The sequence below is a fragment of the Lissotriton vulgaris genome, chromosome 5, assembly GCF_964263255.1.
Source record: "Lissotriton vulgaris chromosome 5, aLisVul1.2, whole genome shotgun sequence".
NCBI classification, from domain to species: Eukaryota; Metazoa; Chordata; class Amphibia; order Caudata; family Salamandridae; genus Lissotriton; species Lissotriton vulgaris.
Window position 1 is genome coordinate 1,851,215,941 of NC_141693.1, and position 26,575 is coordinate 1,851,242,515.

Genomic DNA, 26,575 nt, shown 5'->3' on the forward strand with positions numbered 1-26,575 from the left:
AAAAGGGCACAAATAGCCAGCGCACCATCAATGAGACCCCTATGCCAACGGGAACATACCCATGTTCAGGTTGCAGTAACTGCTCAAGTATCATCAAAGGAAACACTATAACAGTTAATGATAGATCTGTGAACGTGAAAAGCTTCATGAACTGTAGAACAAAAAACATTATATATTTAATCCAATGTCCTTGCCAGAAATCCTATATAGGTGAAACGTCCAGAGAAATCAGATTACGCTTGAATGAGCACAGATCAGCTATAAGGACAAACAAACTAGGGGCACCGCTAACTGAGCACTGGAGAAATGCAGGTCACCAAATTGAGGATCTCAAATGGTGTGGGCTAGAGAAAATTACAGGAACTAAGAGAGGAGGTAACCTAGACAATAAGAGGAAAAGGAGGGAACAATTCTACATGTCTTCCTTTAATAGCGTAAGATGTGGTTTGAATTCAAGAGAGGATTGGGAAAAAATAATTCTGAATTGAAGATACAACCCAAATAACTAAGAAACCACCTGAGCCTGTAACATGGAACATACTAAACAAATAAGAGTAATGCTTTCTCAATTGACCTAGGATAAAAAGGAATAAGCGCTATAATTCTTACTAAATAAATTAATACGAGGAGTGCGTTGAAATTCCTACTAAATAAATTGACACGAGGAGGTATACATAAATAGAAAATAGAAATTAGCACATAGGAACCAGACATGAAACTCATAATATTAGGCCAGCAAATTAAACCACTGTCAAAATAAAGATATCTTTACTGACAGACCGGCCTAGTATGACCCGGGGAACGGGTTCATACCCTATAGATATATCAGAGGGGGTTGGGGCAATAGCAACACGTCCCATAGCCAATATTCTAAGGTTAAAAACCAACGAGGTATATTCCTATAGATATATCAGAGGGGGGTGGGGCAATAGCAAAACGTCCCAGAGCCAATATTCTAAGGTTAGAAACCCACGAGGTATATTCCTATTCGCCAAAACACCATAAGATCTACAACATACTATAATAAGGGTAGCGCAGTCATAGGAACGCGTTCATCAATGCGGAAATAATAGGGGGTCGACCTACAAAAAGTGGTGACCGACACATCAGGCTTTTAAATTATATATAATTACGAGCAGTTGTCAAGAGAAAGATGTTTTAAAGCCACTTGTCCAAAGTTTAAAAAAAAAACATTATAGTAATCCTGTCAGCCTAAACACGGTTAAATCTAACAATATATAATAACAAGGGCAGCAGAGCCATAGGAACGTGTTCGCTTGTAGCGCAACCAATAGGGTGTGACCTAACAAAAAGTTAAGCCAATGGGAGTAAGCCACTAAAATGGCAACCCCCAGGCGCGATCGTAACAAAATAAAGAATTTAGAGGCTACTCAAACAGCGGATAAATAAGCGCCAAAAAGGAAAACGTTCCAATAATAAAACCGCTTTGCATTCCATTTCCAACAAATTTATGGTATGCATCAACAATATGCGGGATAAAAAACATAGAAGGGAGCAACAACATTACCATAGTAATGCGTCTTCTTTTCCCTAATTCAATAGGCTCAAGACAACTAGAGAATAGGCAAATCAGAACGAGCCTGCAATGTCAGCGGTCGCCATAGCTACCGCGTTTATTTAGAGAAACTCTAACCAATTGAAAGCACCCAATGAAAACAAGGAGATTTGGGTGCCCAATCAACCGGCAACTACTATTTAAGTTACCACACGGCATGGTTCATTCATTTCCAAAGAACGCCGTGCGGTGATCACAGGGACGGGCTGCCAGGAAGGAAGGAGCAGGGAGGCCGACTGCAAATATATCGGTAAGCGAAACAACCAGAGCATAGATTGGTTTAGATTAGAGAGGATGAATATCTATTTGAACAACCTGATCCTTGCTGGCCCCTTACATTAATTTTGTTATTAATCAAGATAAAAGAAACCCCATGAAAGGTCTGAGTTTAAAAGAGCAATATGCCCCAATTTTATATTCAAATTTGAACATAAATTATATGTCTCAATTGTATAATTTAGATCCAAATATAAATAAGAGCGCACGTGTTTTGTGAAAATAGGATTATAACGCTTGGCACATAACCCCCACAGATATCAACTAAACAGAAGAAGAGAATCACGCAACATTTATCGTGTGTGACACATACCTTTACCCAATTGAATGAGGTTTTGGTTTGCAACCAGCACTCCGGCTCCCACGGTGAGTGCTACTACAAAGAAAGTTATAATAAAAGAAATGAGAGTGTGACAAGAATAAAAGGAGATAATTCCTACAATATTAATATTAATCCTACAGGGAGAACAGTGCCATACGATTTGTTACATGGAACGGTGGCTCCTCCTGGCAGCTAAAGACACGGCAATAATAGAGCCTTACTAAGGTATGTGTTTGTCTATTAGCAAAAATAGGGTAGGAATAATTATAATCAAAAAGGAGCCTCCATATCGGTATTTTTATATCCACAGGCATAAAAGGAGGGTATAGAATCTCCTACCATATATTTCTAAAAGCCGATCTGGAAGTAGTGGAAATTCAATTAACCCACGACTTTAGTATGTAACAATAAGTTTTTTGACTAAATGCAGCCCAAACATGAAAATTAACATGTACATATAGAGTGTTCATTTGGTATCTGTATGTCTTTATTCAAGAGACAGAGCAACTTTGCGAATACTCAATAAGCAAAGCATCAATAGTCCAAATTTCCCAAAAAGGACTCCTCATAGAATCAAGAAGTTCCATCCACGTGGATAATAAATTCATTTGGATCAACAAGGTACGCACCTAATCATAGGAGGTACTTTCTTTTAGTGATGGAGTAAATGGGTGTCTCTTATACAGTAGTACACATATCCAAGGGGAAGGCAAAAAGAGAGAGGAGTATAAAAATATCTGTCAACAAGAAAACCATGTGAATTGTATAAAAGCGACAATGTGCAGTGTAATTCATTAGATGTGTGTGTAGACTATGAGAAAAAACATAGTATCCTAGATCGGGGTAGTGAGAAGCAACAATGGACAGATAAATAATGTATCAGACGTTTTTACCTGTTTGGTAACTTTGTGTTTTATGATTTTTAATTGTCTAGAATCAGTCCTGATGAAGGTGTACTAGAAAAAGCCGAAACGCCGCGTCGACCTTTTGATTCTGTGACTTTTTATTTAACAACATTGTGATGATCATGTTCATTGTTTAATATTTTTAATGTGTTTTTATATTTTGCAATGTGTAATAAAATTTGTATACTGTTACCAAACATATGTGGTGATATGTTTTTAATCAAAAAACGTTTTTAATCAAAAAACTTGTTTAAAATTTGTCTGATTGTTGTAAGTAAATGCATAAGATTGGCTTCAGATAACTGAATCAACTCTTTTGGAACCGTTCACTTCCCCGTATATATTTTACCTAATAACATACACGTAATTTTCCTATAACAAACAATTATATGAATGTATGTTCTTTGCCCTGCAATAAGTGTGTAATTTTTGCCTTCTCCATGGTAAATATGCCCCTCAATCATTGATAAATTACCTTAGTTTGTAATGGTGATGCCCATTAGTCCTATACTAAAATAAGACAATATCCTGACTGTCCAACGAACCCGGACGTCTGTTTTTTTCCAAAGACTACCCACCAGTTCTGTTGATCTGGAATCACTGGACATGTTTATTATTAAGCCCCCTACACTTCCAATGTATCACACCGCATGCCACAATCCGTGGACTATGCTAAAAGTCCCATGAGTCTTGTGGTCACTATCATGTACACAGCTCAGGGTAAATAGCCATGCCCAAACAGAAGATGCAGCATGTATTTATGAAGTTTCCAGTAAGCGTATCCTAGAGCTCTTCTGTTTTACTTCCAAGAACTCTGGCAATCTGAAAGTAGTCCCTGCACAGCAAATCTCAACATCTTCAGCAGCTTCAGCCCTGCAACTGTGAATTCCCCCTTATAAAGGATCTAGATCCAAGCACCAGTTTGAGCCCAAGGGAAAAGGACATCAATGATCCTGATAGCATAGACAGTATCAGCTAATATGCAAGTACCTCACCTCTGGTTCTTCCGTACTGCTTTGCTTAGTTGCACTTGAAATTCTGGCTCTGGCTTCTCTGCTAAATCCTGTGTCCTTCTCTGAATCCTGCACCCATTGGCTCTTGCAAACAGGTGCAGACAAGAGACTCATTCTTATTAAACACATGAGACTCATTTACATTGAGGAATTAGGGCCTGATAGATCTTGGCAGACGGGTTACTCCATCACAACGGTGACGGATAGCTTGTTCGCCGTAATATAAATCCCATTATATACTATGGGATTTATATTTCGGCAGACTGGATATCCATCACTGTTGTGACGGAGTGATATCTGGAGGAACACACACTGAAATTTTGTGAGGAAGAAAACAGGGAGGTTTCGTCCCTCAGCAGGTATGCAGTGCAATGCAATACAAGGAGTGGGAGAGGCCAGGCATGTTACTAGCACAACTGATTCTACCACAATGAGCCTTCTATAGTATTCTTGAGGTTAAAGGCCCTACCTAGGGTTATGTGAACACAAATCCCAAGATATACTATGAGAAACTATACAGAGAAGAGGCCATGATAGCTCAAGACAGTAACCAACACAAGAGGAAACCACAGTCACAGCCCCTATTGGTGGGTGAAAAAGAATGGTTCCGTACCTGTAATCCCAGTTCTCTCTCAGGGGAATCTCCATTGAAGTCATAAGGACTGAACAATACGGCCTACTTGCGGGGATCCAGGTGCACTTCTTTAAAATATGTCTTTCTTCAGTAGGCCTGGAGAACGGCTTAAGACAGTAATATTTTGCAGCCTATAAGTGATGTTACATTGGCCAATTGCTCGATATTGCATTTAAAACAGGAGAATATGTATAAAATTCTGACAAATCAACTGGAATTGTGATATTTGACTGCCTAAATCTCTTTCACAAGTAAGTAGCTACAGAGGTTTTTTTTTTATCAAAGAAGGACACGTAAGACATGTTTGTGCTAATAATTGTCACCAACCTTTAGATATCATGGATAGTATTTTCTGTCTGAAGAGCATGACTTTTATTTATTAAAACTTTTAAGTGGGCTTCTTACCTCTGACAGTATCTTGTGAATATACTTCAACCTCTCCTTCGTGGGCAGCAACAAAGTACATCTCTTAAACAGTAAACCTGCTGGCAAAAAAGAAAGCCAGTCATGCACCCAGCACAGGTAAGAAAAGATATAAGAAGCATATATCTTTTCATTAAGTGAGCATATAAATGCTGTGATTCAAGATTAGCATATTGTAAAAATAGCCACTATATCGCACATATAGCATTTTAATATTCAAGACATTTTTTTAGTTCCTCATTTTGTGAATCGATTAATGAAAATGGGCAAATTTTGTGCCGAATTCTGTACATCGTAGTGAGAATAAATGGGAAATAGTCTTATGTAGACAAAATGAGGGCTTTGTTTAGAGTTTAGCGAATGGGCTACTCCATCACAAATATGGCTGATATCCCGTCATCTGTATTACAGGCTATAATCCATTTGCAGGCAAGTGTGCAGGATAGCCATCACATTTAGGATGCCGTGTCCAATCCACAAAGCTCTAAATAAGAATCAGAGTGTTTAGATATAGACAGGCAATGGAGACATAAAAGGCCAGATATTAGCAACAGCAATTTTTATATCTAATTACACCACTCATCTAGCAGCTCCTCCTTTGGCAGGTCTGTTTCCTATTTTTCCCCTTTGGTATGTTGAGCAGCACCAGACTCCCTTCTACAAGGCTGTGCTGGATTGTGTCCTGCTGGTGGAGGTCGATATTAGCTAAATGTCACTGTGAAGGGATAGGGATGTTGGCAACAGTGATGTGCTGAAAAGTGAGCAGAAAAACTCAGCAGCCCATGGAAAGATAGTAGAAAGTCAGCAGACGTCAGTCCCATAAGTAGGTCTTGGAAGTACAGTATTTCATCATGGGAATGTGTAGGCTGTTGGTCACCTTCATGATCCTTCCATCTCTTGTTTCTGTTCTTGCTCTTCTGGCAGATAGCAGACTTACAGTTGGCCTAGATTGTTGGGTAGGTTACAGACCTCACTTACATTACTCTTCTCTTCATCTTCCGTCGCCCAAACCCGATTTGAGGGTTATAAAGACATCTTGCTAGGAGACGTATAACAAGAAAGGAGGGTGGATATCTTGTGGCCTGTATAATTAATTGATTGTGCTCGATCGGGGGCAATGAGTTTTACTTCACCCCTCAAGTGGTATGTTTCAGTGCTGTTTCTGTAATCTCTCAATGGTAATTCCGTTAGCAGTGAGGTCATCAAAGAGGTTTGTGTTATCAATGATCGAGGATTAGGATTTTAATGATCCTGTGGTAGACAACTCTGGGACCAACACAATGATTGTCAACATCTACTGGTAGTTGAGTGCTTGAATGAAAGGCATATATTGACACTTTTGAAGTGGCCACAGTTTTATCAATAACAGGACCAGCGTCAAAGAGGATTTTGCTATCTTAGGTGTGTTACTCAATGAAAATGTGGCTAACAATATTTGACAAAGCAGTTAATAAAGATGGAGGGGATGATTACACCATTTTCCTCTGTTGTTTCTGTGAATAAATCTTTGAAAAAGTACTCAGTTCTTTGCTTTAGATTTTGGAAAATATTCAGTGTGTTTTCCTTTAAAGGCATTTTTTGAAGGTGATATAAGACAGCCCTCCTTACAGATTCATCCCCCGAAGTCCTGTCCCTAAAACAATTGTTGTTTCTGGGGCACTTGGGTCAGAAAAATTTGATTTGCTGGTAAATGATTGATTCAGTCAACGGAAAAAATATCTCATTGGACTACCCTCAACAGAAATCGGTCGGATCTTCTCAGCAAAGACTCCCAGAGATAGGCATAGGACACTTGTGTTTGGCATTATAAAATCCTTCGATTAATGAAGGATTTCATAATGCCAAACACAAGTGTCCTATGCCTATCTCTGGGAGTCTTTGCTGAGAAGATCCGACCGATTTCTGTTGAGGGTAGTCCAATGAGATATTTTTTTCCGTTGACTGAATCAATCATTTACCAGCAAATCAAATTTTTCTGACCCAAGTGCCCCAGAAACAACAATTGTTTTAGGGACAGGACTGCAGCAAGTATTGGCAATAATCTCAGGGACCTTAAGGAGTAACGTGTAAAAGTAGTCATTCATCAGAAGATGAAGAGCAGAACTCTCCAAAGGCACTTCCTGAGACAGGACGTTCGGGAGAAATCGGAACTATGGTTGTTTCTAGAAAGAGAGGAACTCTCAGCACACTCAACTCTCTGATATAAGACAGCGCTTCCCGCGCGCAGCGTCCACCCGCAGCGTCCGCGCCCAATCCGCGCCGAAGGTGCGCCAAAGGTAAGCCCGTCTACGCCCGTCCGCGCCTGGACCGCGCCCAGCGCCAGACCCCCTGCCCCTCGCGCCGCCCAGCCCTCTCGCATCACCTACGATGCCGCCTCCCTCCTAGCCCTTAACCCCGGCCGCGCTCCCAACTGCGTCCAAGCCGCCCCTGGACAAACCCATGGACCTTTCTCCTGCGTCACCTGCAAATTCAGCGGCACTGTCAACATCTCCGCTACGCCCACAGCACAGATCCCCGACCCCAATCACCTTCAATGCATCCTTCTCAACACCCGATCCGTCCACAGACATGCCATTGACCTTTGGAATCTACTAGACACCATTTCTCCGGACATCGCCTTCCTGACAGAAACATGGATGAATGCTTCCTCCGCAACCGACATCACCATTGCCATCCCTGAAGACTATAAGATCACTCGCAAAGACCGTACCAGCCACACAGGAGGAGGAATCGCGATCGTCCATAAGAAATCAATCCGCATCTCTACCAGCTCTGACGCCAACCTCGCCAACTCCGAACACCTCCACTTCCAGATCCACATCGACCCCAAGACCACACTTAGAGGCACCCTCCTCTACAGACCACCAGGACCCCGCGCAAAATTCAGTGAAGACATCACAGACTTCATCACCTCACACGCGCTCCCCTCCAAAGACTACATCCTTTTGGGAGACCTCAACTTTCACCTTGAAAAGAGCCACGACCGCAACACCACCACCCTCTTGGACAACCTCGCCAACCTCGGACTCAAACAACTAGTCACTTCCCCCACCCACATCGCAGGTCACACTCTCGACCCCATCTTCACCTCCAGCAATCATGTCTCCTTCAGCCACACTACGGAGCTCCTCTGGACTGACCACAGCTGCGTTCATTTCACCTACAACAAACCAAAACCCAACATCCACCTCCAACCTACCATGCAAAGAAACTGGAACAAAATCACCACGGACCAAATCTCCGCATCGCTCCTTCAAAACACCCCAGCCCTCTCTTCTAACGCTAACGAAGCCGCCGCCAACCTCACCCTATGGTTATCCAACACCGCCGACACCTTAGCTCCACTGAAAAAACGTCAAAGTAAACCTGGCAGCAAAAAAGCCTCATGGTTCAACGATGATCTCAAGAAGTCCAAGAAACTCTGCCGTTCCCTTGAAAAGGCCTGGAAAAAAGACCCAACCACCAGTACTAAGGACGCCTTCAAAAGCGCCACCCGCACTCACCACCAACTGATCCGAAAAGCCAAGAAAACAGCATTCAAGGATCGACTTGACAACAACGCCCACAACAGCAAGGAACTTTTCAACATCGTCAAGGAATTTTCCAATCCCTCGGCCAATTCCAACGACATCACCCCCTCTCAAACCCTCTGCGACTCCCTAGCCTCTTTTTTCCACAACAAGATTGCAGACATCCACAACAGCTTTGACAACCAACCCGGAAACCAACCCACCCCACCATCTGCTGACCATCTTCCCCCCGTGAACACCCTTAACGCCTGGAACGCAATCTCCACTGAGGACACCATCCGCCTGATGAATTCCATCCACTCAGGATCCCCCACAGACCCATGCCCTCACCACATCTTCAACAAAGCAGACTCCGTCATAGCACCGCACCTCCGAGACGTCATCAACTGCTCCTTCAACTCCGCTACCTTCCCAGAAGACTGGAAACACGCTGAACTCACCGCCCTTCTGAAGAAACCAACAGCGGACCCCACCGAACTTAAAAATTACCGCCCCATTTCGCTCCTTCCATTCCCGGCCAAAGTCATCGAGAAAGCCGTCAACAACCAGCTCGCCGCCTTCCTCGAAGCCAACAAATCCCTCGACCCCTCACAATCTGGCTTCCGAGCAAAACACAGCACTGAGACCGCCCTCATCGCGGCAACAGACGACATTCGAACCCTACTGGACAACGGAGACACAGTCGCCCTCATCCTCCTCGACCTCTCTGCAGCATTCGATACAGTCTGCCACAGCACCCTTCTACAACGCCTCAATAACATCGGAATCCAAGGAAAAGCACTTGAATGGATCACCTCGTTCCTCACCGGAAGAACCCAGAGAGTCCGCCTTCCTCCATTCAAGTCCGAAGCCTCTGAAATCATCTGCGGCGTATCTCAAGGATCCTCACTCAGTCCCACCCTCTTCAACGTATACATGAGCCCCCTCGCGGCCATCGCACGCCAACACAACCTCAACATCATCTCTTACGCGGACGACACTCAATTGATCCTTTCTCTCACCAATGACCCCAGCACCGCCAAAACTAACCTACACGAAGGAATGAAAGAAGTCGCCGAATGGATGAAACAAAGCCGTCTGAAACTGAACTCAGACAAAACAGAAGTCCTCATCTTAGGCACATCCCCCTCTGCTTGGGACGACTCCTGGTGGCCGGAAGCCCTCGGAAAAGCACCCATCCCGACAGACCACGCACGGAACCTAGGCGTCATCCTGGATTCTTCACTCTCAATGAACAGACAAGTCAGCGCCGTATCCTCTTCCTGCTTCAACATTCTTCGCATGCTCAGAAAAACATTTCGCTGGATCCCCTCCGAAACAAGGAAAACAGTCACCCATGCTCTGGTCACGAGCCGACTGGACTACGGAAACACCCTCTACGCAGGTACCACCGCTAAACTCCAGAAGAAACTCCAACGAATCCAAAACGCCTCAGCCAGACTCATATTAGACATCCCACGCAACAAACACATCTCTGGTCACCTTAAAGACCTCCACTGGCTACCCGTCAATAAGAGAATCACTTTCCGACTGCTTACCCACGCACACAAATCACTCTACGACATCGGACCAGATTGCCTCAACTCTCGACTGTCCTTCTACACCCCCTCCCGCCAACTACGTTCTTCCAGCCAAGCCCTCGCCACTATACCTCGCATCAACAAGACCACCATGGGAGGCAGATCCTTTTCATACCTGGCTGCTAAAACATGGAACTCACTCCCCGCTTACCTTCGCCTCACCCAGAACCACCTAGCGTTCAGAAAGCAGCTTAAAACGTGGATATTTGACAAATAATCCTCCTCCCCTTCCTAAGCGCCTTGAAACCCTCTGGGTATGTAGTGCGCTATACAAATTTTTTGACTTGACTTGACTTGAGGGAGTGTGTGTGCATCTCCGTGCATGCACGTGCACACATCAGGGACTCCCACTCTGTTTTAGGAATGATTCAAGCATGTAAACCTATAATAAGTCTAACGGTGTACTTCTCAGGTGTACATGTTTTGTGTATTGGAGCCAGACAAACTCAGATCCAAGCAGGTGCTTTTGCAGGGCACTTGGTTCTTCGGGAGACCAAAATACAAGGTTGTAAGAGATGGGAAGGCAGCCCATTGAGTAGGTGTTTAGCAATGGCTATGTCCTAGACTATAATCCCTTGTTCAAGTTTCTCATTTTGCATGTTACAGATTAACTGAGTCAGGCTGGGAATCCCAATACATTTAAATAGCCGTGTACAGTGTTAAAATGGCCATAGGCCTGAACAAAGGTGTTTGATCATAAGCACATTCACCTCATTTGAAGCAATCTGAACTTCAGCCAATAAGGTGTAAGCATCAGCTATCCTACTCCCCTTAGAAGAAAGATTTCAAAGCACCAGCTTGAGAAGCAAATGCTTTGAATGTGCCTATGAGCAGGGAGGCCTGAGGTTCACATGTTAATATATGAAAGATTCCAATTTTGGAGAACTGGAGTTAAGGCAAGTAACTAATTTCTTCTCCAACATTGAATCTTTCATACATTCACATGCTTGAATCAGAATAGTAGGCAGTTGTACATTAAGCTGGAACCAGGCTCATCTTTATCGAAACAGGTTTTTAAGGACTGCCTGTCCCATAGCTGTTTAGGCTTCTGTGGACACCCCAAGGCAGTAGTGCTTAATGAACGTGTGCCTGCTCTTTCAGGAGGCTGCACAGAAGGTTTCTAGTATGAGCACACCAGCATATAGTGATGCAGTTGTAGCTATACTTTTGGTGGAATATGCCCTCACTGTTTCATGCAGTGGATGCTTGGACTTGGTGTAATAGAAGGCAATGCAGGCTGAGAGCAAACATGCTATTTCCTGTTTGAATAGGGTACAACCGTTTCCTGGCTGTCCAAAAGAGAAGATCAACTGATCTAATAAGCCTATGTCTATTACTTTATCAATGAAGAACCTGAGGCATTCGTAAGGTCAATTAATTTAATGCGCTTTCCATTTATGGGTTTCATAAGAAAGATTGGAGGATTACTGGTTCATTTAAGTGAAAGTCAGTAGGAAACTTGGGTATGAATCTGAGATTGGTTCTTAGAATTACCCTGTCTTTTGTGAACCAGAGGAAAGGTTCCTTGAGGGTAAAGGCTTACATTTCCCCTACTCTCCTTGCTGATGTTATTGCTAGGAGAAGCACTGTATTTCATAAAACAAATTGTAAGTGAGCCCAGTGTATTGGTTGATAGAATGGCTGCAGTAACTGGTTGTATTGAGCTCCAAATGAAACAGGGGGTGCCAAGCAAGTAAAAGTCCTATGGTAGATCAAAGTGGCCAAATATTAAGTGGTCAGGTGCCATTCTGTCAGGTTCAGAGACTTGGAGTCATGCTGTTGTATCTCTCCGTGGTGTCTGGTGTGGAATGTGGAATGCAGTTTTAGAGAAATGGCTAGATGTGCAGACAGCTGTAGGTTTACGCAGTACCACTGTTGGTGTGGGCACACAAGGACAATGAGGATCAGAGTACAATAATTACTTTTCACCTTCTTCAACAACCTTGGGATAAGGGAAAATGTATGAAAAGTATAGGCAAACATTTTGGAGCAACTGATCGAAAGGGTATTGCCTATGGTCTCTGAATGCCAAAATGGGCTTCCAAAGTTCTGGCATTCTTGTTGATTAGTATGATGAAATCGATCTTGGGTTGCTGCTATTTTTAGGAATATGTAATCAACATAGTCCTGGTTTAATTCACTGTTGTGGCAATCTGAGAGTTTGCAACTGAGTGAATCCGCCTAATTGTTTTAGCGACCTGGTAGGTAATCCACAGCAATGCCGATCTAGTGAGAATTGGCCCAGTCCCAAAGTAGCTCCCCCTTGTTTGGCTATGTAGAAGCTAGATGTCTTATTGTCCATTCTGATTAGAACTGCGTGACATGCTAGTCTTAGTAGGAATGCTCAGAGTTTCAGCACATCTGAAAGGGGCGTCTGACTGTCCCTTTATTGGAGCATTGAAGAGCATTGAAGAGCCAGTTGTCTGAGTATGGGTATAACTGGTGACCCTGTCACATGAGGAAAGCTGTGACTGATTAAAGGCAATTGGTAAAAATCTGAGGCGTTGTTTTGAGCCCAAAAGGATCGCTTTTAACGTTGTCCTGTTACCCCAAAGCAGAGATATTGTCTATGATTACGGTGAATGGGTGTAAGTATGTATCCTGAAGATCCAAGGATGCAACGTATTTACCTTCCTGGATCATCAGAAGGACCTCCAGACGTGTGATCATCTGAATGGATTGCTTCTTCAGGTACTTTGTCTAACTGTCTGCGGTCCAGGATTTGTCTCAACTGTCCTGACTTCTTTCACATTAAGAAGAATCTGAAGATAGATCCCTGATCTCTTTGGGATTTGAGGACCCTTTCTATCGCTTTCTTGAAGAAAAGGAGAATTTCCTGTTCTAGCTCCCACAGATGGAGATGGTACTCCTTCTTGGGAGGGTAGACTGGTGGTCATTGAATTAATTCAACTCAAGTCAAAATAAGCTTTATTTAATTTTTGTTTTTGTTAAAACCATAAAAGCATACAAGCATAAGACACAATGTCATAAAAACGTTAAAAACAAATATACTTAAAACAGCCATCAGGTGCAAATGGCGCAAGGGATACAGATTTATCAAATCATCAGGATAACAATATGGCCATTCAAATACTTCCTACAGTTAATCACTGCCCATACAATGCATGTCATGGAGCTGCAAATAAAAAAAGTACTGTTGAGAAGCACAAGGGAACCCAATAGGCAATTGGTCCGGGACCTTGGGTATGTTAACTATTTCTAAAGACAATGGTTCCTAGACAGACAAAATGTACACCATATACATTCACTAAACAGCTATGTTAAAATATGTAATGGTGTCTCCACAATATTCTATCAGTTTCATTTGTATCAAACTTGTATACAGACACATTTTCTTTGCCTGAACCCTGTACTAGGGGCCTCATTATGATTGTGATGAATCCGCATACTCCGGGCCGGCGGAAGCCACCGCCGTCCCGGAGTATGCGGATTCACCGCTGCAGCCACATAGAACACCCACCGCCAGATTAGGATGGCGGTGGGATTGCGGATGGACCAGCGGCGTGAAGGACTGGGTTCTTTAAGACCCAGCGGTGCCAGGGGACAACACCTGAAACCTTCGTGGGTAACCTGCTCCGGCGTACGAATGACAGAGACACGGGACACTTCCTTCGGCGTCAAAGATTCAAGGTTTATTTACTGCAGGGAACACAGAAGTCACGACAAGTACAACACGTGCAACTTGGGGAGACTGCTTCAAATTGGTTCTGTGGATCGCTCCTTTTATACACAATTTTCCCATAGGTTTGCATAGCAGACAAAGGTTTACAACCCGGTTCCCACAATTATCCCCGAGAGGGGTCGCTTTGGTCACTTTGATACTCATAAGGTCCGGAACATAAGTGCGGAAACATTTGGCGGTTCCCAACTGTAAAAACCCATCTTCCCACCATTAATACATTCCAATCAGCAGTAAAACAGATCGAAATAGGAACAGGGACAGGTGTAGAGGAAGATGGAAACAGTGGGGAGATTGGAAAGGGTGTAAAAGGGGAGGTATCGGGAAACACGAACTACAGGCATCAAAGGGACATGCCTAATGAGATGCACGGCTAAGACAATAAACCGGCACGGCAAGATGTGCCTCGAGCGGGGCCATCTGCCTTACAGTATCATCCCCCTCGTCATAAAGACACTTCCAAAGGACATGTGTCTTCCGCAAATATCTCGGAAGTCCCAGGGTCGCGAAGCGGACAACGTCCGTTCGCTGGCTACTTGAGGGCAAGAGACAAAATGGATGCCGTATCTAAGATGGAACCCGTGGGTACAGATGAGAAACCCACATAGCAAACGAACGGTTTAAGTTAGCACAGCGAAACTGCGCACACTTACTAAACTCGTCATTTGCGGTTCGTAGATACCAGACTCGACCATATTCGTGCGAGTCGAAAAAACATCACTTACGATTGTCACGGAACCTCAGACGCTCCTTTTGCCCTCATGTAGGCAAGCACTAGTCGGAATCATACTCGATATTCATCAGACCATCTAGATGTTGCTGTAGCATAGCTCTGTCCAACCGAGTTCCATTGGTAACAGGCGGCTGTCTCATACACGTTGTAGCACAGAGGCCACATAAGGCAGGACCGCACTGCACACAAAGGCAACACGTGAACAGGAACGCCACAACGACTCCGATGATCATCAGAATCTTCCAACCCCAAGTCGACATCAGGCCCCAAAACCACCCAAGTAGCGTCCAATCCCCTACATCCACGTGTATGGATTCAGAGATCTTATGCAACTTCGAGATGGCTTGATAGACAGTTGGAGCGTTATCAGGAATGAAAATACAGCAGCTCGAATGGATCACCTTACATACCCCACCTCGATCTGCTAAGATCACGTCTAAAACCATACGGTTCTGTAACATCATAAGTCTATCCGCCTGAAGTTCTGTGGTGATATTACCAAGGGCACTGGCAGTAATATTAGCTGTCGATTCTACCACTCGAGTCAACTGTCTTAGGTTCCTACTATTAACCATAGGTCCCCAAAACGGGAGGAAACCCTTGAAAAAGTCTCCTGCCTCTTGACCGGCAGTATCCTCTTCGCTAATTACGCCTCTCACAACTCTAGTCTTGTGATAATCTGCATCTACAGTGAACGTCGGAGGCAACAAGTTTGCGATAAAACATGAGCCCATGAAGTCATGGGGCAACCATGCATACGCACGATCATGACAGATAAAGTATGTACCCTTGGCAGCCAGAAACACAGGGGACGAGACCATCGGCAGAATGTAATTTTCAGTGCAAGCACTCTCTCCAAGTCGGGCTTTCGATCTTCGGCCACGACCTATTAGACAAAAATTACCAATGTGGGGTACGACCCATATCGGAGGCGAGCTTTTAAGCTGTTTTTCACTAGTGAACACACTATACTCGCCTCTACTCAGGACCCTATAGGCTTGTACCTCTTCTTCTGGAATAAGCGAGGGATCATAGATATCGCTATCTAAGTCTTCAATCGCTATAGACAAAGGTTTTTGATACGAGGTAGGACCAGAGTAGGGGGAACGTGGCTGAATAAAGGAATTGTTGCGGAATTCTGCACGTCTAGCCTGCTCGTGTTCAGGTAAGATATGAAAAGAATGGGGAGAAACAGTGGAGGTGAGGTTAGGGTCAGGGGTAGGAGTAGGTATGGCAGAAGGTAAGAAGTAAGACATCATGTAATACACCCCACCCGCCAATAATGCAGAAACAGTCAAGAACAATACGAATATTTGGAACATAAAACATTTGGTACGACTAAGTTGTTGCAACTTGAACCTTTTCGCCTGAGCTCCTTCCAAGTCCATCAGCTTCGAAAATGCCATCCCCTACGACCGTCCGCAACGTTTCTTGACGCACTTCGTTCTGTGTAGCAGTAGTCAATCCCTAGGAGTTCCCAGGAACCGACGGTCTGTAACCTAGTGTCCAGACCTACTAACCAGAAGGAAGTACACGCGCGGCCCTACGGCCTTTATTCACAATTATGTGTATGCAAAAGTGTCTCTCAGCTGTGGAAGCAAAAATATGAGGAACGAAACTCAATGTACATATACAAAATAATTACAGTGATACGAGTGTTCAAACTGATCGTGGAAAACGGGATAATGCAATTGTCAAGGGACAGAACAGGATCTTTTTATTAGTCTTTAATGCTGGATCGCAAAAAGTATCGGGTTTTCCCAGGACGTGTCTGTTCGTCAAACAAAGGATCCGTTGAAGAGACAGCGTTCTGTTGATCAGTTGAATGTTCTGGTCTTGAGTCTTTTGATGACAAATGTTCAACAGTGTCTTTCTGCTGCACTGAGGATTCTCCGACAGGTTGTGCGTCGCTGAAAGGTACAAACGCCGGCAATCCTTCGGTTTCAGTTGATGCAATGCCTCTCCTCACCCACGAGTCTGCTGGCAACGGAATAGGAACTTTTTTGGTATGGGTGGCATGCACCCAGTTTTTCCGACCCTCTAAACGAACTGCGGTTCTCGTGGCAAGGAGGACCTGGTAGGGTCCAGTGAACCTTGGCTCCAAGTTTTTCTTGCGCGAAAAATTCCGCGTCACCACCCAGTCTCCGGGCTGGAGCTGATGGCCTGGACCCTCCGTCTGCGTCGGCAATGCTTCGTAAACCTGTTGGTGAATTAACCTCAGTTTAGCAGTCAAGTCATGAAGATAATCGATCAACATTGGATACTCAAGATCACAGAACACACCCGGCCTAGGGACCCCCCAAACATTGGCAGGACGACCGAACACTATTTCGTAGGGACTAAGCCCTACTCGGGAGTGTACAGTTGTCCTTGTTGACAATAATGCTAAGGGTAAAGCGTCAGGCCACGAGAGACCAGTCGTAGCCTGAATCTTCGCTAGCTTTAGTTTAAGGGTGCCATTGTACCCTTCAACTAAACCAGCTGACTGGGGATTATTGGCGCTATGGAATTTCTGATTAATTCCAAGGCCCTTACACACACTCTTCATCACACTCCCCACAAACTCACTTCCGTTATCGGACCACACAACTCTAGGCATTCCGTACCGAGGAAAGTATTCCTTCAGTAGGATTTTCGCAGTTGACAAAGCAGTGTTGTCCTTAAGAGGGTAGGCTTCGATCCATCGGGAGAACGCGCAAACCACAACTAAAACGTATTTCAGGTTATTGCATCGCTCCATATGGATGAAGTCTAATTGGATCACCTCAAAGGGACATGAAGGGGGAGCAAAACTACCAGGAGGAGTTGGGGTTCCCTTACCAGGATTGTACAACATACATACCATACAATTCTTGACCAATCGTTCAGCACATTTCGTGATACCATCATTCTTCCACACAGGAGACAGCAACTTGCAAATACCTTTCGCGCTAATATGTGCTAACCCATGCGCCATAGTCACAACAGCCAGCACATACGCATCAGGCAACATCCATCTTTTCTGATCCGATAAGTCAATCCAACAACCATGTGCATCCAACTTTCCCGTACTTTCTTTCCACTTCATCTTTTCAGTCTCGGTGGCCTCATTCTGAATTGCTTTCACACTCTCGATAGTGTCCTCACACATACTCGATTCTGTAGGCCGCCTAACCGAACTCGTCACATACATTCGAGTGCTAAGGTTCCGGGCAGTCTCCTTAGCAGTCTCATCCGCAAACGCATTACCACGACCAACATCATCCGTCACCTTACGATGCGCACTACATTTGACAATCGCCACTTGCTTAGGCAACGTAAGTGCATCCAAAAGATCATTCACAAGCTGGCCATGCTGAATCTTCGTACCATGCGATGTTAGAAAACCTCTCTCTCTCCACAACCGTCCAAAACTATGTGCGACGCCAAAGGCATATTGGCTGTCGGTAAACACATTCACACGTTTCCCTTTCGCTAACACACACGCTCTGCTGAGAGCGATCAGTTCTGCAGCTTGGGCAGAATTCTGATTCAATCTTGCAGTCTCAACAACAGTATTCAACGTTACAACAGCATATGCAGTAGTCACATCGCCATTCGGTAATTTAAAACATGAACCATCCACATACAGCGTTCCATCTGGGTCTTCCAAAGGAGTGTTTTTAAGGTCCACTCGACCTTTTGTTTCCTCTTCTGTCCTCAAATAACAATCGTGTTCTGTTATTTCATCTGACTCTGACCTAATTGGTAAGAAAGTTGCCGGAGTCAGAACATTACAACGTTTTATCTGAATGTGGCTTGCCAGCAACGTCAACTCGTACCCAGACAATCTCGCACTCGTCAAATGCTGAGTTTTCGTACGATTCAAAAGAGTGTCGACTGCATGCGGAACCATCACCGTAAGCATATTATCCATGACCAGTCCTGCTGATTGTCGGATGGACACCGCAGCTGCCGCTGTTGCTCTCAAGCAACTCGGCAATGCTCTAGCTACCGGGTCCAAGGTCGAGGAAAAATATGCACATGGACGTTGCTTACCACCAAAAGGTTGCGTTAAAACACTCAACGCACAACCTTCCCTCTCGTGAACATATAATGTAAACAGCTTGCTATAGTCAGGAGTACCTAACACAGGAGCCGAGCACAATGAATCACGTAATTCAGAAAAACTTTTCTGACATTCTTCCGTCCATGGTAAAGGAGTCGAAACATCCTTGCACGTAAGAGCTACCAATGGTTTCGCCAGCAATGAAAAATTTGGAATCCATTGCCTGCAGTACGACGTGATACCTAGAAAGGCACGCACATCTCTTTGGGTTGTTGGCACAGCCATTCGTGCAATTGCTGCAATTCTCTCTGGGGTCAACCGCCTTCCCTCCTTTGACAATAAGTGACCTAGATAGGTTACTTCTTGACAACAATATTGGAGTTTAGAAGGTGACACCTTGTGATTTAACTCGCAGAGATGTTGCAGCAACGACACCGTAGCAATTTTGCAAATGTCCTGAGTATCTGCAGCTACCAATAGGTCATCGACGTATTGGATTAAGGCAGCACCAGCCGGCAACCTAAACGCATCCAGTTGACCCTTCAAGGCTTGACTGTAAATCGATGGAATTTCACAGTAGCCCTGAGGAGCGCGTTTAAACCGGAAGCTGCGTCCACCAAGAGAGAAACCGAAAAGGTCTCTGCTCTCTTCTGCAATGGGAATGCTGAAGAACGCATTCTTCAAATCAATCACCGAAAACCACGATGCAGAAGCTGGAATCAGAGTCAGTAGTGCCGTGATGTCAGGCACAACGGGGAACTGAGGAATCACAATTTTATTCACCTCCCGTAAATCGATAACAAAACGATAAACAGGTGGTTTCGAAGGATCGGTACGTTTCAGAATGGGCAGTACAGGGCTGTTGCACACGTTTCCCCGTGTTTCCTCAATAACGTCTTTCTCGATCAAATCATAGATGATCGCTAACAATGCTCGTTCACCATCAAGAGAGATACGATACTGGGGAATACGTGGCAACCGCACATTAGATTTCAACTGAACAACATAAGGGGAGATGTCAAGCAGGCCCACGTCATTGGGACCTGTTGCCCACAAAGATGCAGGAAGAGAACTCTATTCCGGTGGAAGCTTATCGAGAGACAAGTACATAGGAGAGACAACCCTCTCTCCCAACGTAAGCTTTACACCCGCAGGAGAACAATACAGAGTTGCATACAAACGTTTAAGCAAATCCAGGCCCAAAAGATTTTCACCACAACCAGTAGTCAAAATCAACGGAGCTTCTAGCTCACGAGGCCCAATTGTAAGGGGCAAAGGGAGCGAAACTGGATTGCTAACGGGGGCGCCAGAGAATCCAACGGAAACATTTGTTAAGCCAGACAAAGGTGCGCCAGGGAGTTTCGAATGCTTTATGGAACTTTTCGCTGCACCAGTGTCCAACAGAAAAGGCTCAACGACGCCCGATGTAGCAACTGCGACGTAAGGCCCTCTCTGATCAACCGGAACTGATACCACTCCCTCTCCTTGTCTTCGGCTGTCCTAGTAATTACTGTCGTCAGTTCCCTGATCGACGTAATAATCGTCTACATTGTACTGCGCAGATCGTCCTTGCGACGATCCACGTTGATCAAAGCAATTATCGGAATTTGATGAGTTATCTGAGCGATCATTCTGAGCACCACGACCTCTACCACGTGGTGCCTGCTGTGAACCACCACGACCTCCTCTAGATGAATTACCACTATTACGATCGTTTAGAACAGGACAATTGAATTTGATATGACCCTCCTGTCTACAATAGGCACATTGATTGTACCCTAACGAGGATCTTTGGGAAGAGGAGTCATTACGAGATTGTGATCGGTTCGATTGTGGCTGCGACCTATTTTGTTGCGAAGTATTCTGATTTGAACGCGGAGGATACGCTTGCTGTAACAACACTTTAGTTTTAAGTTCTTTAGTCTTTTTATCAGCACGGTCGTTCTCTTCTTTCTCTCTATTCTCATAATATTGTGCCGTGGCCAGTATTTGAGCTGAAGTAGAAACGGCCCACGCACTTTCGGAATTCTTTAATTTATTGCTCAAATCGGGCAATAAGTTTGAAACGAATTTGTCCACAAATAACCGTTGACCACCCTCAGTGCTCATAACCTGGCCACTATGGTCGATGAATGCCTCCTCGAATCTCGTAAAGAAGTCGGAGACACTCTCGTCCTTCTTCTGTTTACAAGCTGACAATTTATCCCAATTCACTCTCATAGCTGGCATAAGAGTTTTCATTAACGTGATTATTCTTTGAGGGAGAGCAGTAATGAGTTGTTCAGGCTTAGCCCCACCAACTTGTCGCGTATCGGCCGCAATAAGAGCAGCCCAATCGCCACCTAATTCATTTGGATGATTCTCCTGACGAATCTTAGCCCATACCGGTTGCGGTACAACATTGCCAAATAGCATGTCAATATCAGCAAGATTCATTACCGTAGCGTCTACGAGCTGCGATAATTCCTTGTAATACCCGGTAGGATTTTTGCGAGGGTCAGGCAAAGATTGCTTCACCTGCAAAACTTCTGAGCGTTTCCATGGGAGATGTATCCATACCCTCTGAAAGAACGGCAAGATCGGGGGGTTTGCCCCAGGATTACCTGGCATCCACACTGGTGGAACTTCTCGCATAGGAAACTGACCAGACTCATCTGGCTGTCTTTCAACATCTTCAACAAACAAAGCTTGAGGTATAGGAGTGGGACGAAAAGATAGCAACCGTTCAACCGCACGTCGAACGTTGGTATCCACTATCAGTCAGGTGCGTCGGCCGATATCTGATCACGAAGGACCTTACACATTTCTTCGAACACGAATCTCTGGGTTGGTATATTGAATTGACAAAATGTGTCGAGTACAACACGAGGTGGATTTCTAAGGGGATGCATCATCCAACCCATCGCCATATTATATAGCGAAGCGCGTTCCCTGTTACCAGGAAGCTGACTACGTCTCTGAGGACCATCTGAACCAGCGGACCCAAGAACAGGTCCGAGCGAATGAAAGAAGCTAGCCGCAAGAGGAGAATTACGACTACGAGTAGAGGGAGAAGTATAGGACACAGGACTAACGAGTGAAGGAGTAGAGACAGAAGCAACAGCAGGAGTTAACAGAGCAGGAGCAGTAGCGGGAGCAGGAGTATGTGGAAGCGGGGGAGCAGTAGGGATAGCAACGGTCAAAGGAGCAGGAACAGTCGGAAGAACGGGTGCAGATTGAGGAACAGGCAAACGAAGAATAGGCGGAAGAATAGGTACAGGAGGAACCACAGGAGCTGTGGTACCCTGTACATACGGAGGTGGCGACTTCATAAGATAGGACATTAAGGGATCCTCAACTGCCTCTTCCTTCTTTTCCGACTCCGTAAGCAAAGTAGGATAGCATTTATCTATAGTCATACGCTGTAACCTATCAAACACTTCCTTTTCCTTAACCTCCTTATCACGCTGAAACTGCTCTGCTTTCTTTACAATGGTAGCAACACCATCTCTCTGATTTCGTTTAGTCTGTCTGATTTCTTTCTGTCGGGCTTCTTTACGCCACAACCGAAAGGCATCAAACATGGCCGGCCTTGACTTTTTCTCGAACAATTTAGCCTCTAGGTTGTCTAAAATCGGGGTCTCAAAGCTACCATGAGGTGGCCAACTAAGGACACCGTCCTTCTTTGTATAGCGAATCCAATAATCATTAAAAGTAATCGGGCCTAGCCCATGTTTACTGTACAGTTCATAAGTTGGAGTTCCAACCGGAGGTATCGGACACGAGTCCTCCAGTCGGGAATCCGCACCACAAGGTCTGAAACAACTAAACAAAGTACTGCGACTAGGCATCTTGCACACTAGCCGAGTTTCACAAACTTCAAGGGTTACGGGATTTACCAAGTCCCAGCAAAAGCAAAAACCCTCGGTTTTTGGCGGCTGCAGTCGTCAAACAACACAACAAAGTACCAAGAACTACAAATGCAATGGAACCATGCAACCACTAAGCAACCACAACCAAGAACTCTGGGAGCGACCCACAAATACTTAACTCAAAGATCGATGGCGTCACCAGGAAGGCCCGTCAATCGTCTCGCTCTACTAAGGTCTACGCCAGGCGCCAAAACAGGTCTACAGTCAGGGCAGCAGTCCGTCGCAGCCGTCAGGAGGCTGGAATCTTCGCGGGAAAAGTCTTCGGGCCACTTGTTTCGACAACAGGATCGATGAAGCGGAGTGCACCTTCCCTCGGAGATTTCACACGAAGTTCCTCACGATCGTCGGGCTTGGACCGGTACCACTGATGCAGCCCCACGGTGGGCGCCAACTGAAGGACTGGGTTCTTTAAGACCCAGCGGTGCCAGGGGACAACACCTGAAACCTTCGTGGGTAACCTGCTCCGGCGTACGAATGACAGAGACACGGGACACTTCCTTCGGCGTCAAAGATTCAAGGTTTATTTACTGCAGGGAACACAGAAGTCACGACAAGTACAACACGTGCAACTTGGGGAGACTGCTTCAAATTGGTTCTGTGGATCGCTCCTTTTATACACAATTTTCCCATAGGTTTGCATAGCAGACAAAGGTTTACAACCCGGATCCCACAATTATCCCCGAGAGGGGTCGCTTTGGTCACTTTGATACTCATAAGGTCCGGAACATAAGTGCGGAAACATTTGGCGGTTCCCAACTGTAAAAACCCATCTTCCCACCATTAATACATTCCAATCAGCAGTAAAACAGATCGAAATAGGAACAGGGACAGGTGTAGAGGAAGATGGAAACAGTGGGGAGATTGGAAAGGGTGTAAAAGGGGAGGTATCGGGAAACACGAACTACAGGCATCAAAGGGACGTGCCTAATGAGATGCACGGCTAAGACAATAAACCGGCACGGCAAGATGAGCCTCGAGCGGGGCCATCTGCCTTACAGTATCATCCCCCTCGTCATAAAGACACTTCCAAAGGACATGTGTCTTCCGCAAATATCTCGGAAGTCCCAGGGTCGCGAAGCGGACAACGTCCGTTCGTTGGCTACTTGAGGGCAAGAGACAAAATGGATGCCGTATCTAAGATGGAACCCGTGGGTACAGATGAGAAACCCACGTAGCAAACGAACGGTTTAAGTTAGCACAGCGAAACTGCGCACACTTACTTAACTCGTCATTTGCGGTTCGTAGATACCAGACTCGACCATATTCGTGCGAGTCAAAAAAACATCACTTACGATTGTCACGGAACCTCAGGCGGACTGCAGGTCCGTCCGCCACTGATCCGCGGGGAGGGGAGGGCTATTTGGTGACGGTGTCTGCAAGACACCATCAGCCAAATTAGGATTTGCACGGAGACATGCTTTTCCGCGGCGGCGGCAAAGCATGTGGACTTTGGCTTTTGGGGGCCCGTTGCGGGCCCCCAGGGTGTCGGGGGGGGGGGGGTGCACATGGGGGGTACCTATGGTACCCCCCAACATTTACATGCACAAAGCGGCAGGCACCGTGCGGTGCCTGCCTCTTTGTGCATATAAATTTAATACATGCATTTTTAACATTGCGGCGGGTGCAGCTTGAAGCTGCACCCGCCGCAATGTTAAAAATAGAGGACGTGACCGCCACCCTGGCGGTCACATCCTAATCTGCATGGAGGGACCGCCGCTGCCCCTGCGGACGGTCCCTCCTTCTCTATGGTGGCGGACGGACTCAGGTCCGTCCGCCATCATAATCGGCCCCTTAATGTTGTTTGTCTGTTTATGTCAGTAGGATGTGGGTTGTGTCCCACTTGGATTTTTCCCCCTACTTTATGTTATACATTTATTATATATTAAATACCTGTCCGGCTGGACAGAAAATATAGCACTGATAGAGTCTATATTAATGTGTACTGTACCAGAATACTGTCTAGGGACCATTGTCTTAATAATAAACAAAAGTAGGCAAAGATGCAGAACGACGTACAAAACGTTGTTCTCTCAGCATTGGTAGTATTAAGCTCTTCCTCAAGGCTTTATAAAAGTTCCAGAAAAAAAACAATTTGCCTTGTTCTTTGGTCCAAAAAATTGTCACAGTGACATTTAGTTAATATTGTGGATAAATCATTTATAGTTGGGAAACTTGTCAGACGATGGAATATATCCAATCTACAATTTCAAACAAATCTAACGAATATGGTTGCATGTCATATGTCACCAGCATCATTTGATTTTTAAGAACGGTAGGCTTTAATATTTGTTTGGACAATCTTAGGTTCTCAAGCAGTGATAAACACTCCTTCTTCAATTTATTTCTGCTAGTGAACTCCAGTGTTTCGGGTTGGTTAAAATATACAGAGTGACCCAGGTCACGCCAATTTTCTTTTTTAAACAGAACAATTTATTTGGTTATTTTGCAATATGTAGGGGCAATGGCCCCACAAGGACATGGAAAGCAAGAGGATATTTTGCTCTAACAACCACATTTCAGACATATAGCAGCACCCACCAAACATGCAAGTGTAATAAACACATTATATACAGACAGTTTCCGATCTCCACATCTGTGCATATGGTGCGTCAGTCGCAATGTACATATGAAACATGGCAGTACAACCTTCTTAAGACATACATTGAGAATAATGAAACAAAAAAAAAAGCAGGGGCATCTTCAGACTGATCGGAAGATTTCCCTTAACTCTGCTGCTATTGTTGCGCTTTGCACATGGTGATATTTGTTTTTACGGCGTTTTTAGAAATTACTAGGTAAAGTGTAAAACCTTTTAAAAAAATTGTATGTACCGCTCCTCTTTTCGCACTATAATCGTTTTTCACCCTGCAGCTTTGCAGGCATTAGGGCGAGCCAATCTGCTCCTTGGTCGCCATATTGGGGGTAGGTTGGGACACTATTGGGCGCCAACTTCAGGGACGCTCTAGTGGCCAGACAGCACTGCCTATTTAGATAGCGGCATGCAGGCGCACAGACAATAAAGATTAAGCATATTGTAACTACGCACCGCATGCGCTCGGACTGATCGGAAGATTTCCCTTAACTTTGCTGCTATTGTTGCGCTTTGCACAAGGTGATATTTGTTTTTACGGCGTTTTTAGAAATTACTAGTTAAAGTGTAAAACCTTTTTAAAAAATTGTATGTACCGATCCTCTTACCCGCACTATAATCTTTTTTCACCTTGCGGCTTTGCAGGCATTAGGGCGAGCCAATTTGCTCCTTGGTCGCCATATTGGGGGTAGGTTGGGACACTATTGGGCGCCATCTTCAGGGACGCTCTAGTGGCCAGACAGCACGGCCTATTTAGATCGCGGCATCCAGGCACGCAGCGCGCGTGTGTGCCGGTATTGCGCCGGAGGAGCGCCAGAGGAAAGCCCGTCTGCGTCCATCCGCGGAACGGCTGCACTCAGCGCCAGCCATGCTGCCGTTTTAATCCCAGAGGCTAATAGACGTGTCTACTCAAGGGAACAACTGTGCGAGATCGGTAAGGGCCTGAAGGCCGATCATGGCCCCAATCTGGGACATTCTCATACCTATTGTACAAAAAACCCTGTGGCAGAGGAGGCAAGGTGTGGCTTGATCAATAGTAGATCTATGGTAAAACATCACCAAGAGGTGACCAACTTGGTGGATGAAGTGAAATTAGATTTTCTCTTTGGGACAGAGACGTGGTCAAGCGCACATTCCACTGCAAATATAGGCCTCGCATGTCCAGAAGGATATAAAATAATACAGAAGCCTAGGAATAATGGACGAGGAGGGGGGCTCGGGGTAATATATAAAGATAACTGGAACTTGCGTCATCTGCAGGTCGAGGAGGTGGCAGGAATTGAATTGTTGGGTCTCTCAGTCCATGAGCCCAGAGGTACCCTTTTCTCATGCCTTTTATGTTATAGACCCCCAGA

The 26,575-nt window shown here is 45.1% G+C and overlaps 1 protein-coding gene across 1 annotated transcript in view; it reads right to left on the reverse strand.

Annotated features, from left to right (window-relative positions):
• FBXO47 (F-box protein 47) overlaps positions 1-26,575 on the reverse strand; it is a 1,324,472-nt gene that overhangs the window by 932,547 nt on the left and 365,350 nt on the right. The window contains exon 3 of the mRNA XM_086919858.1: positions 5,132-5,208. Coding sequence (XP_086775984.1) covers positions 5,132-5,208 — 77 coding nt within the window. The remainder of the gene's footprint in view (positions 1-5,131; positions 5,209-26,575) is intronic.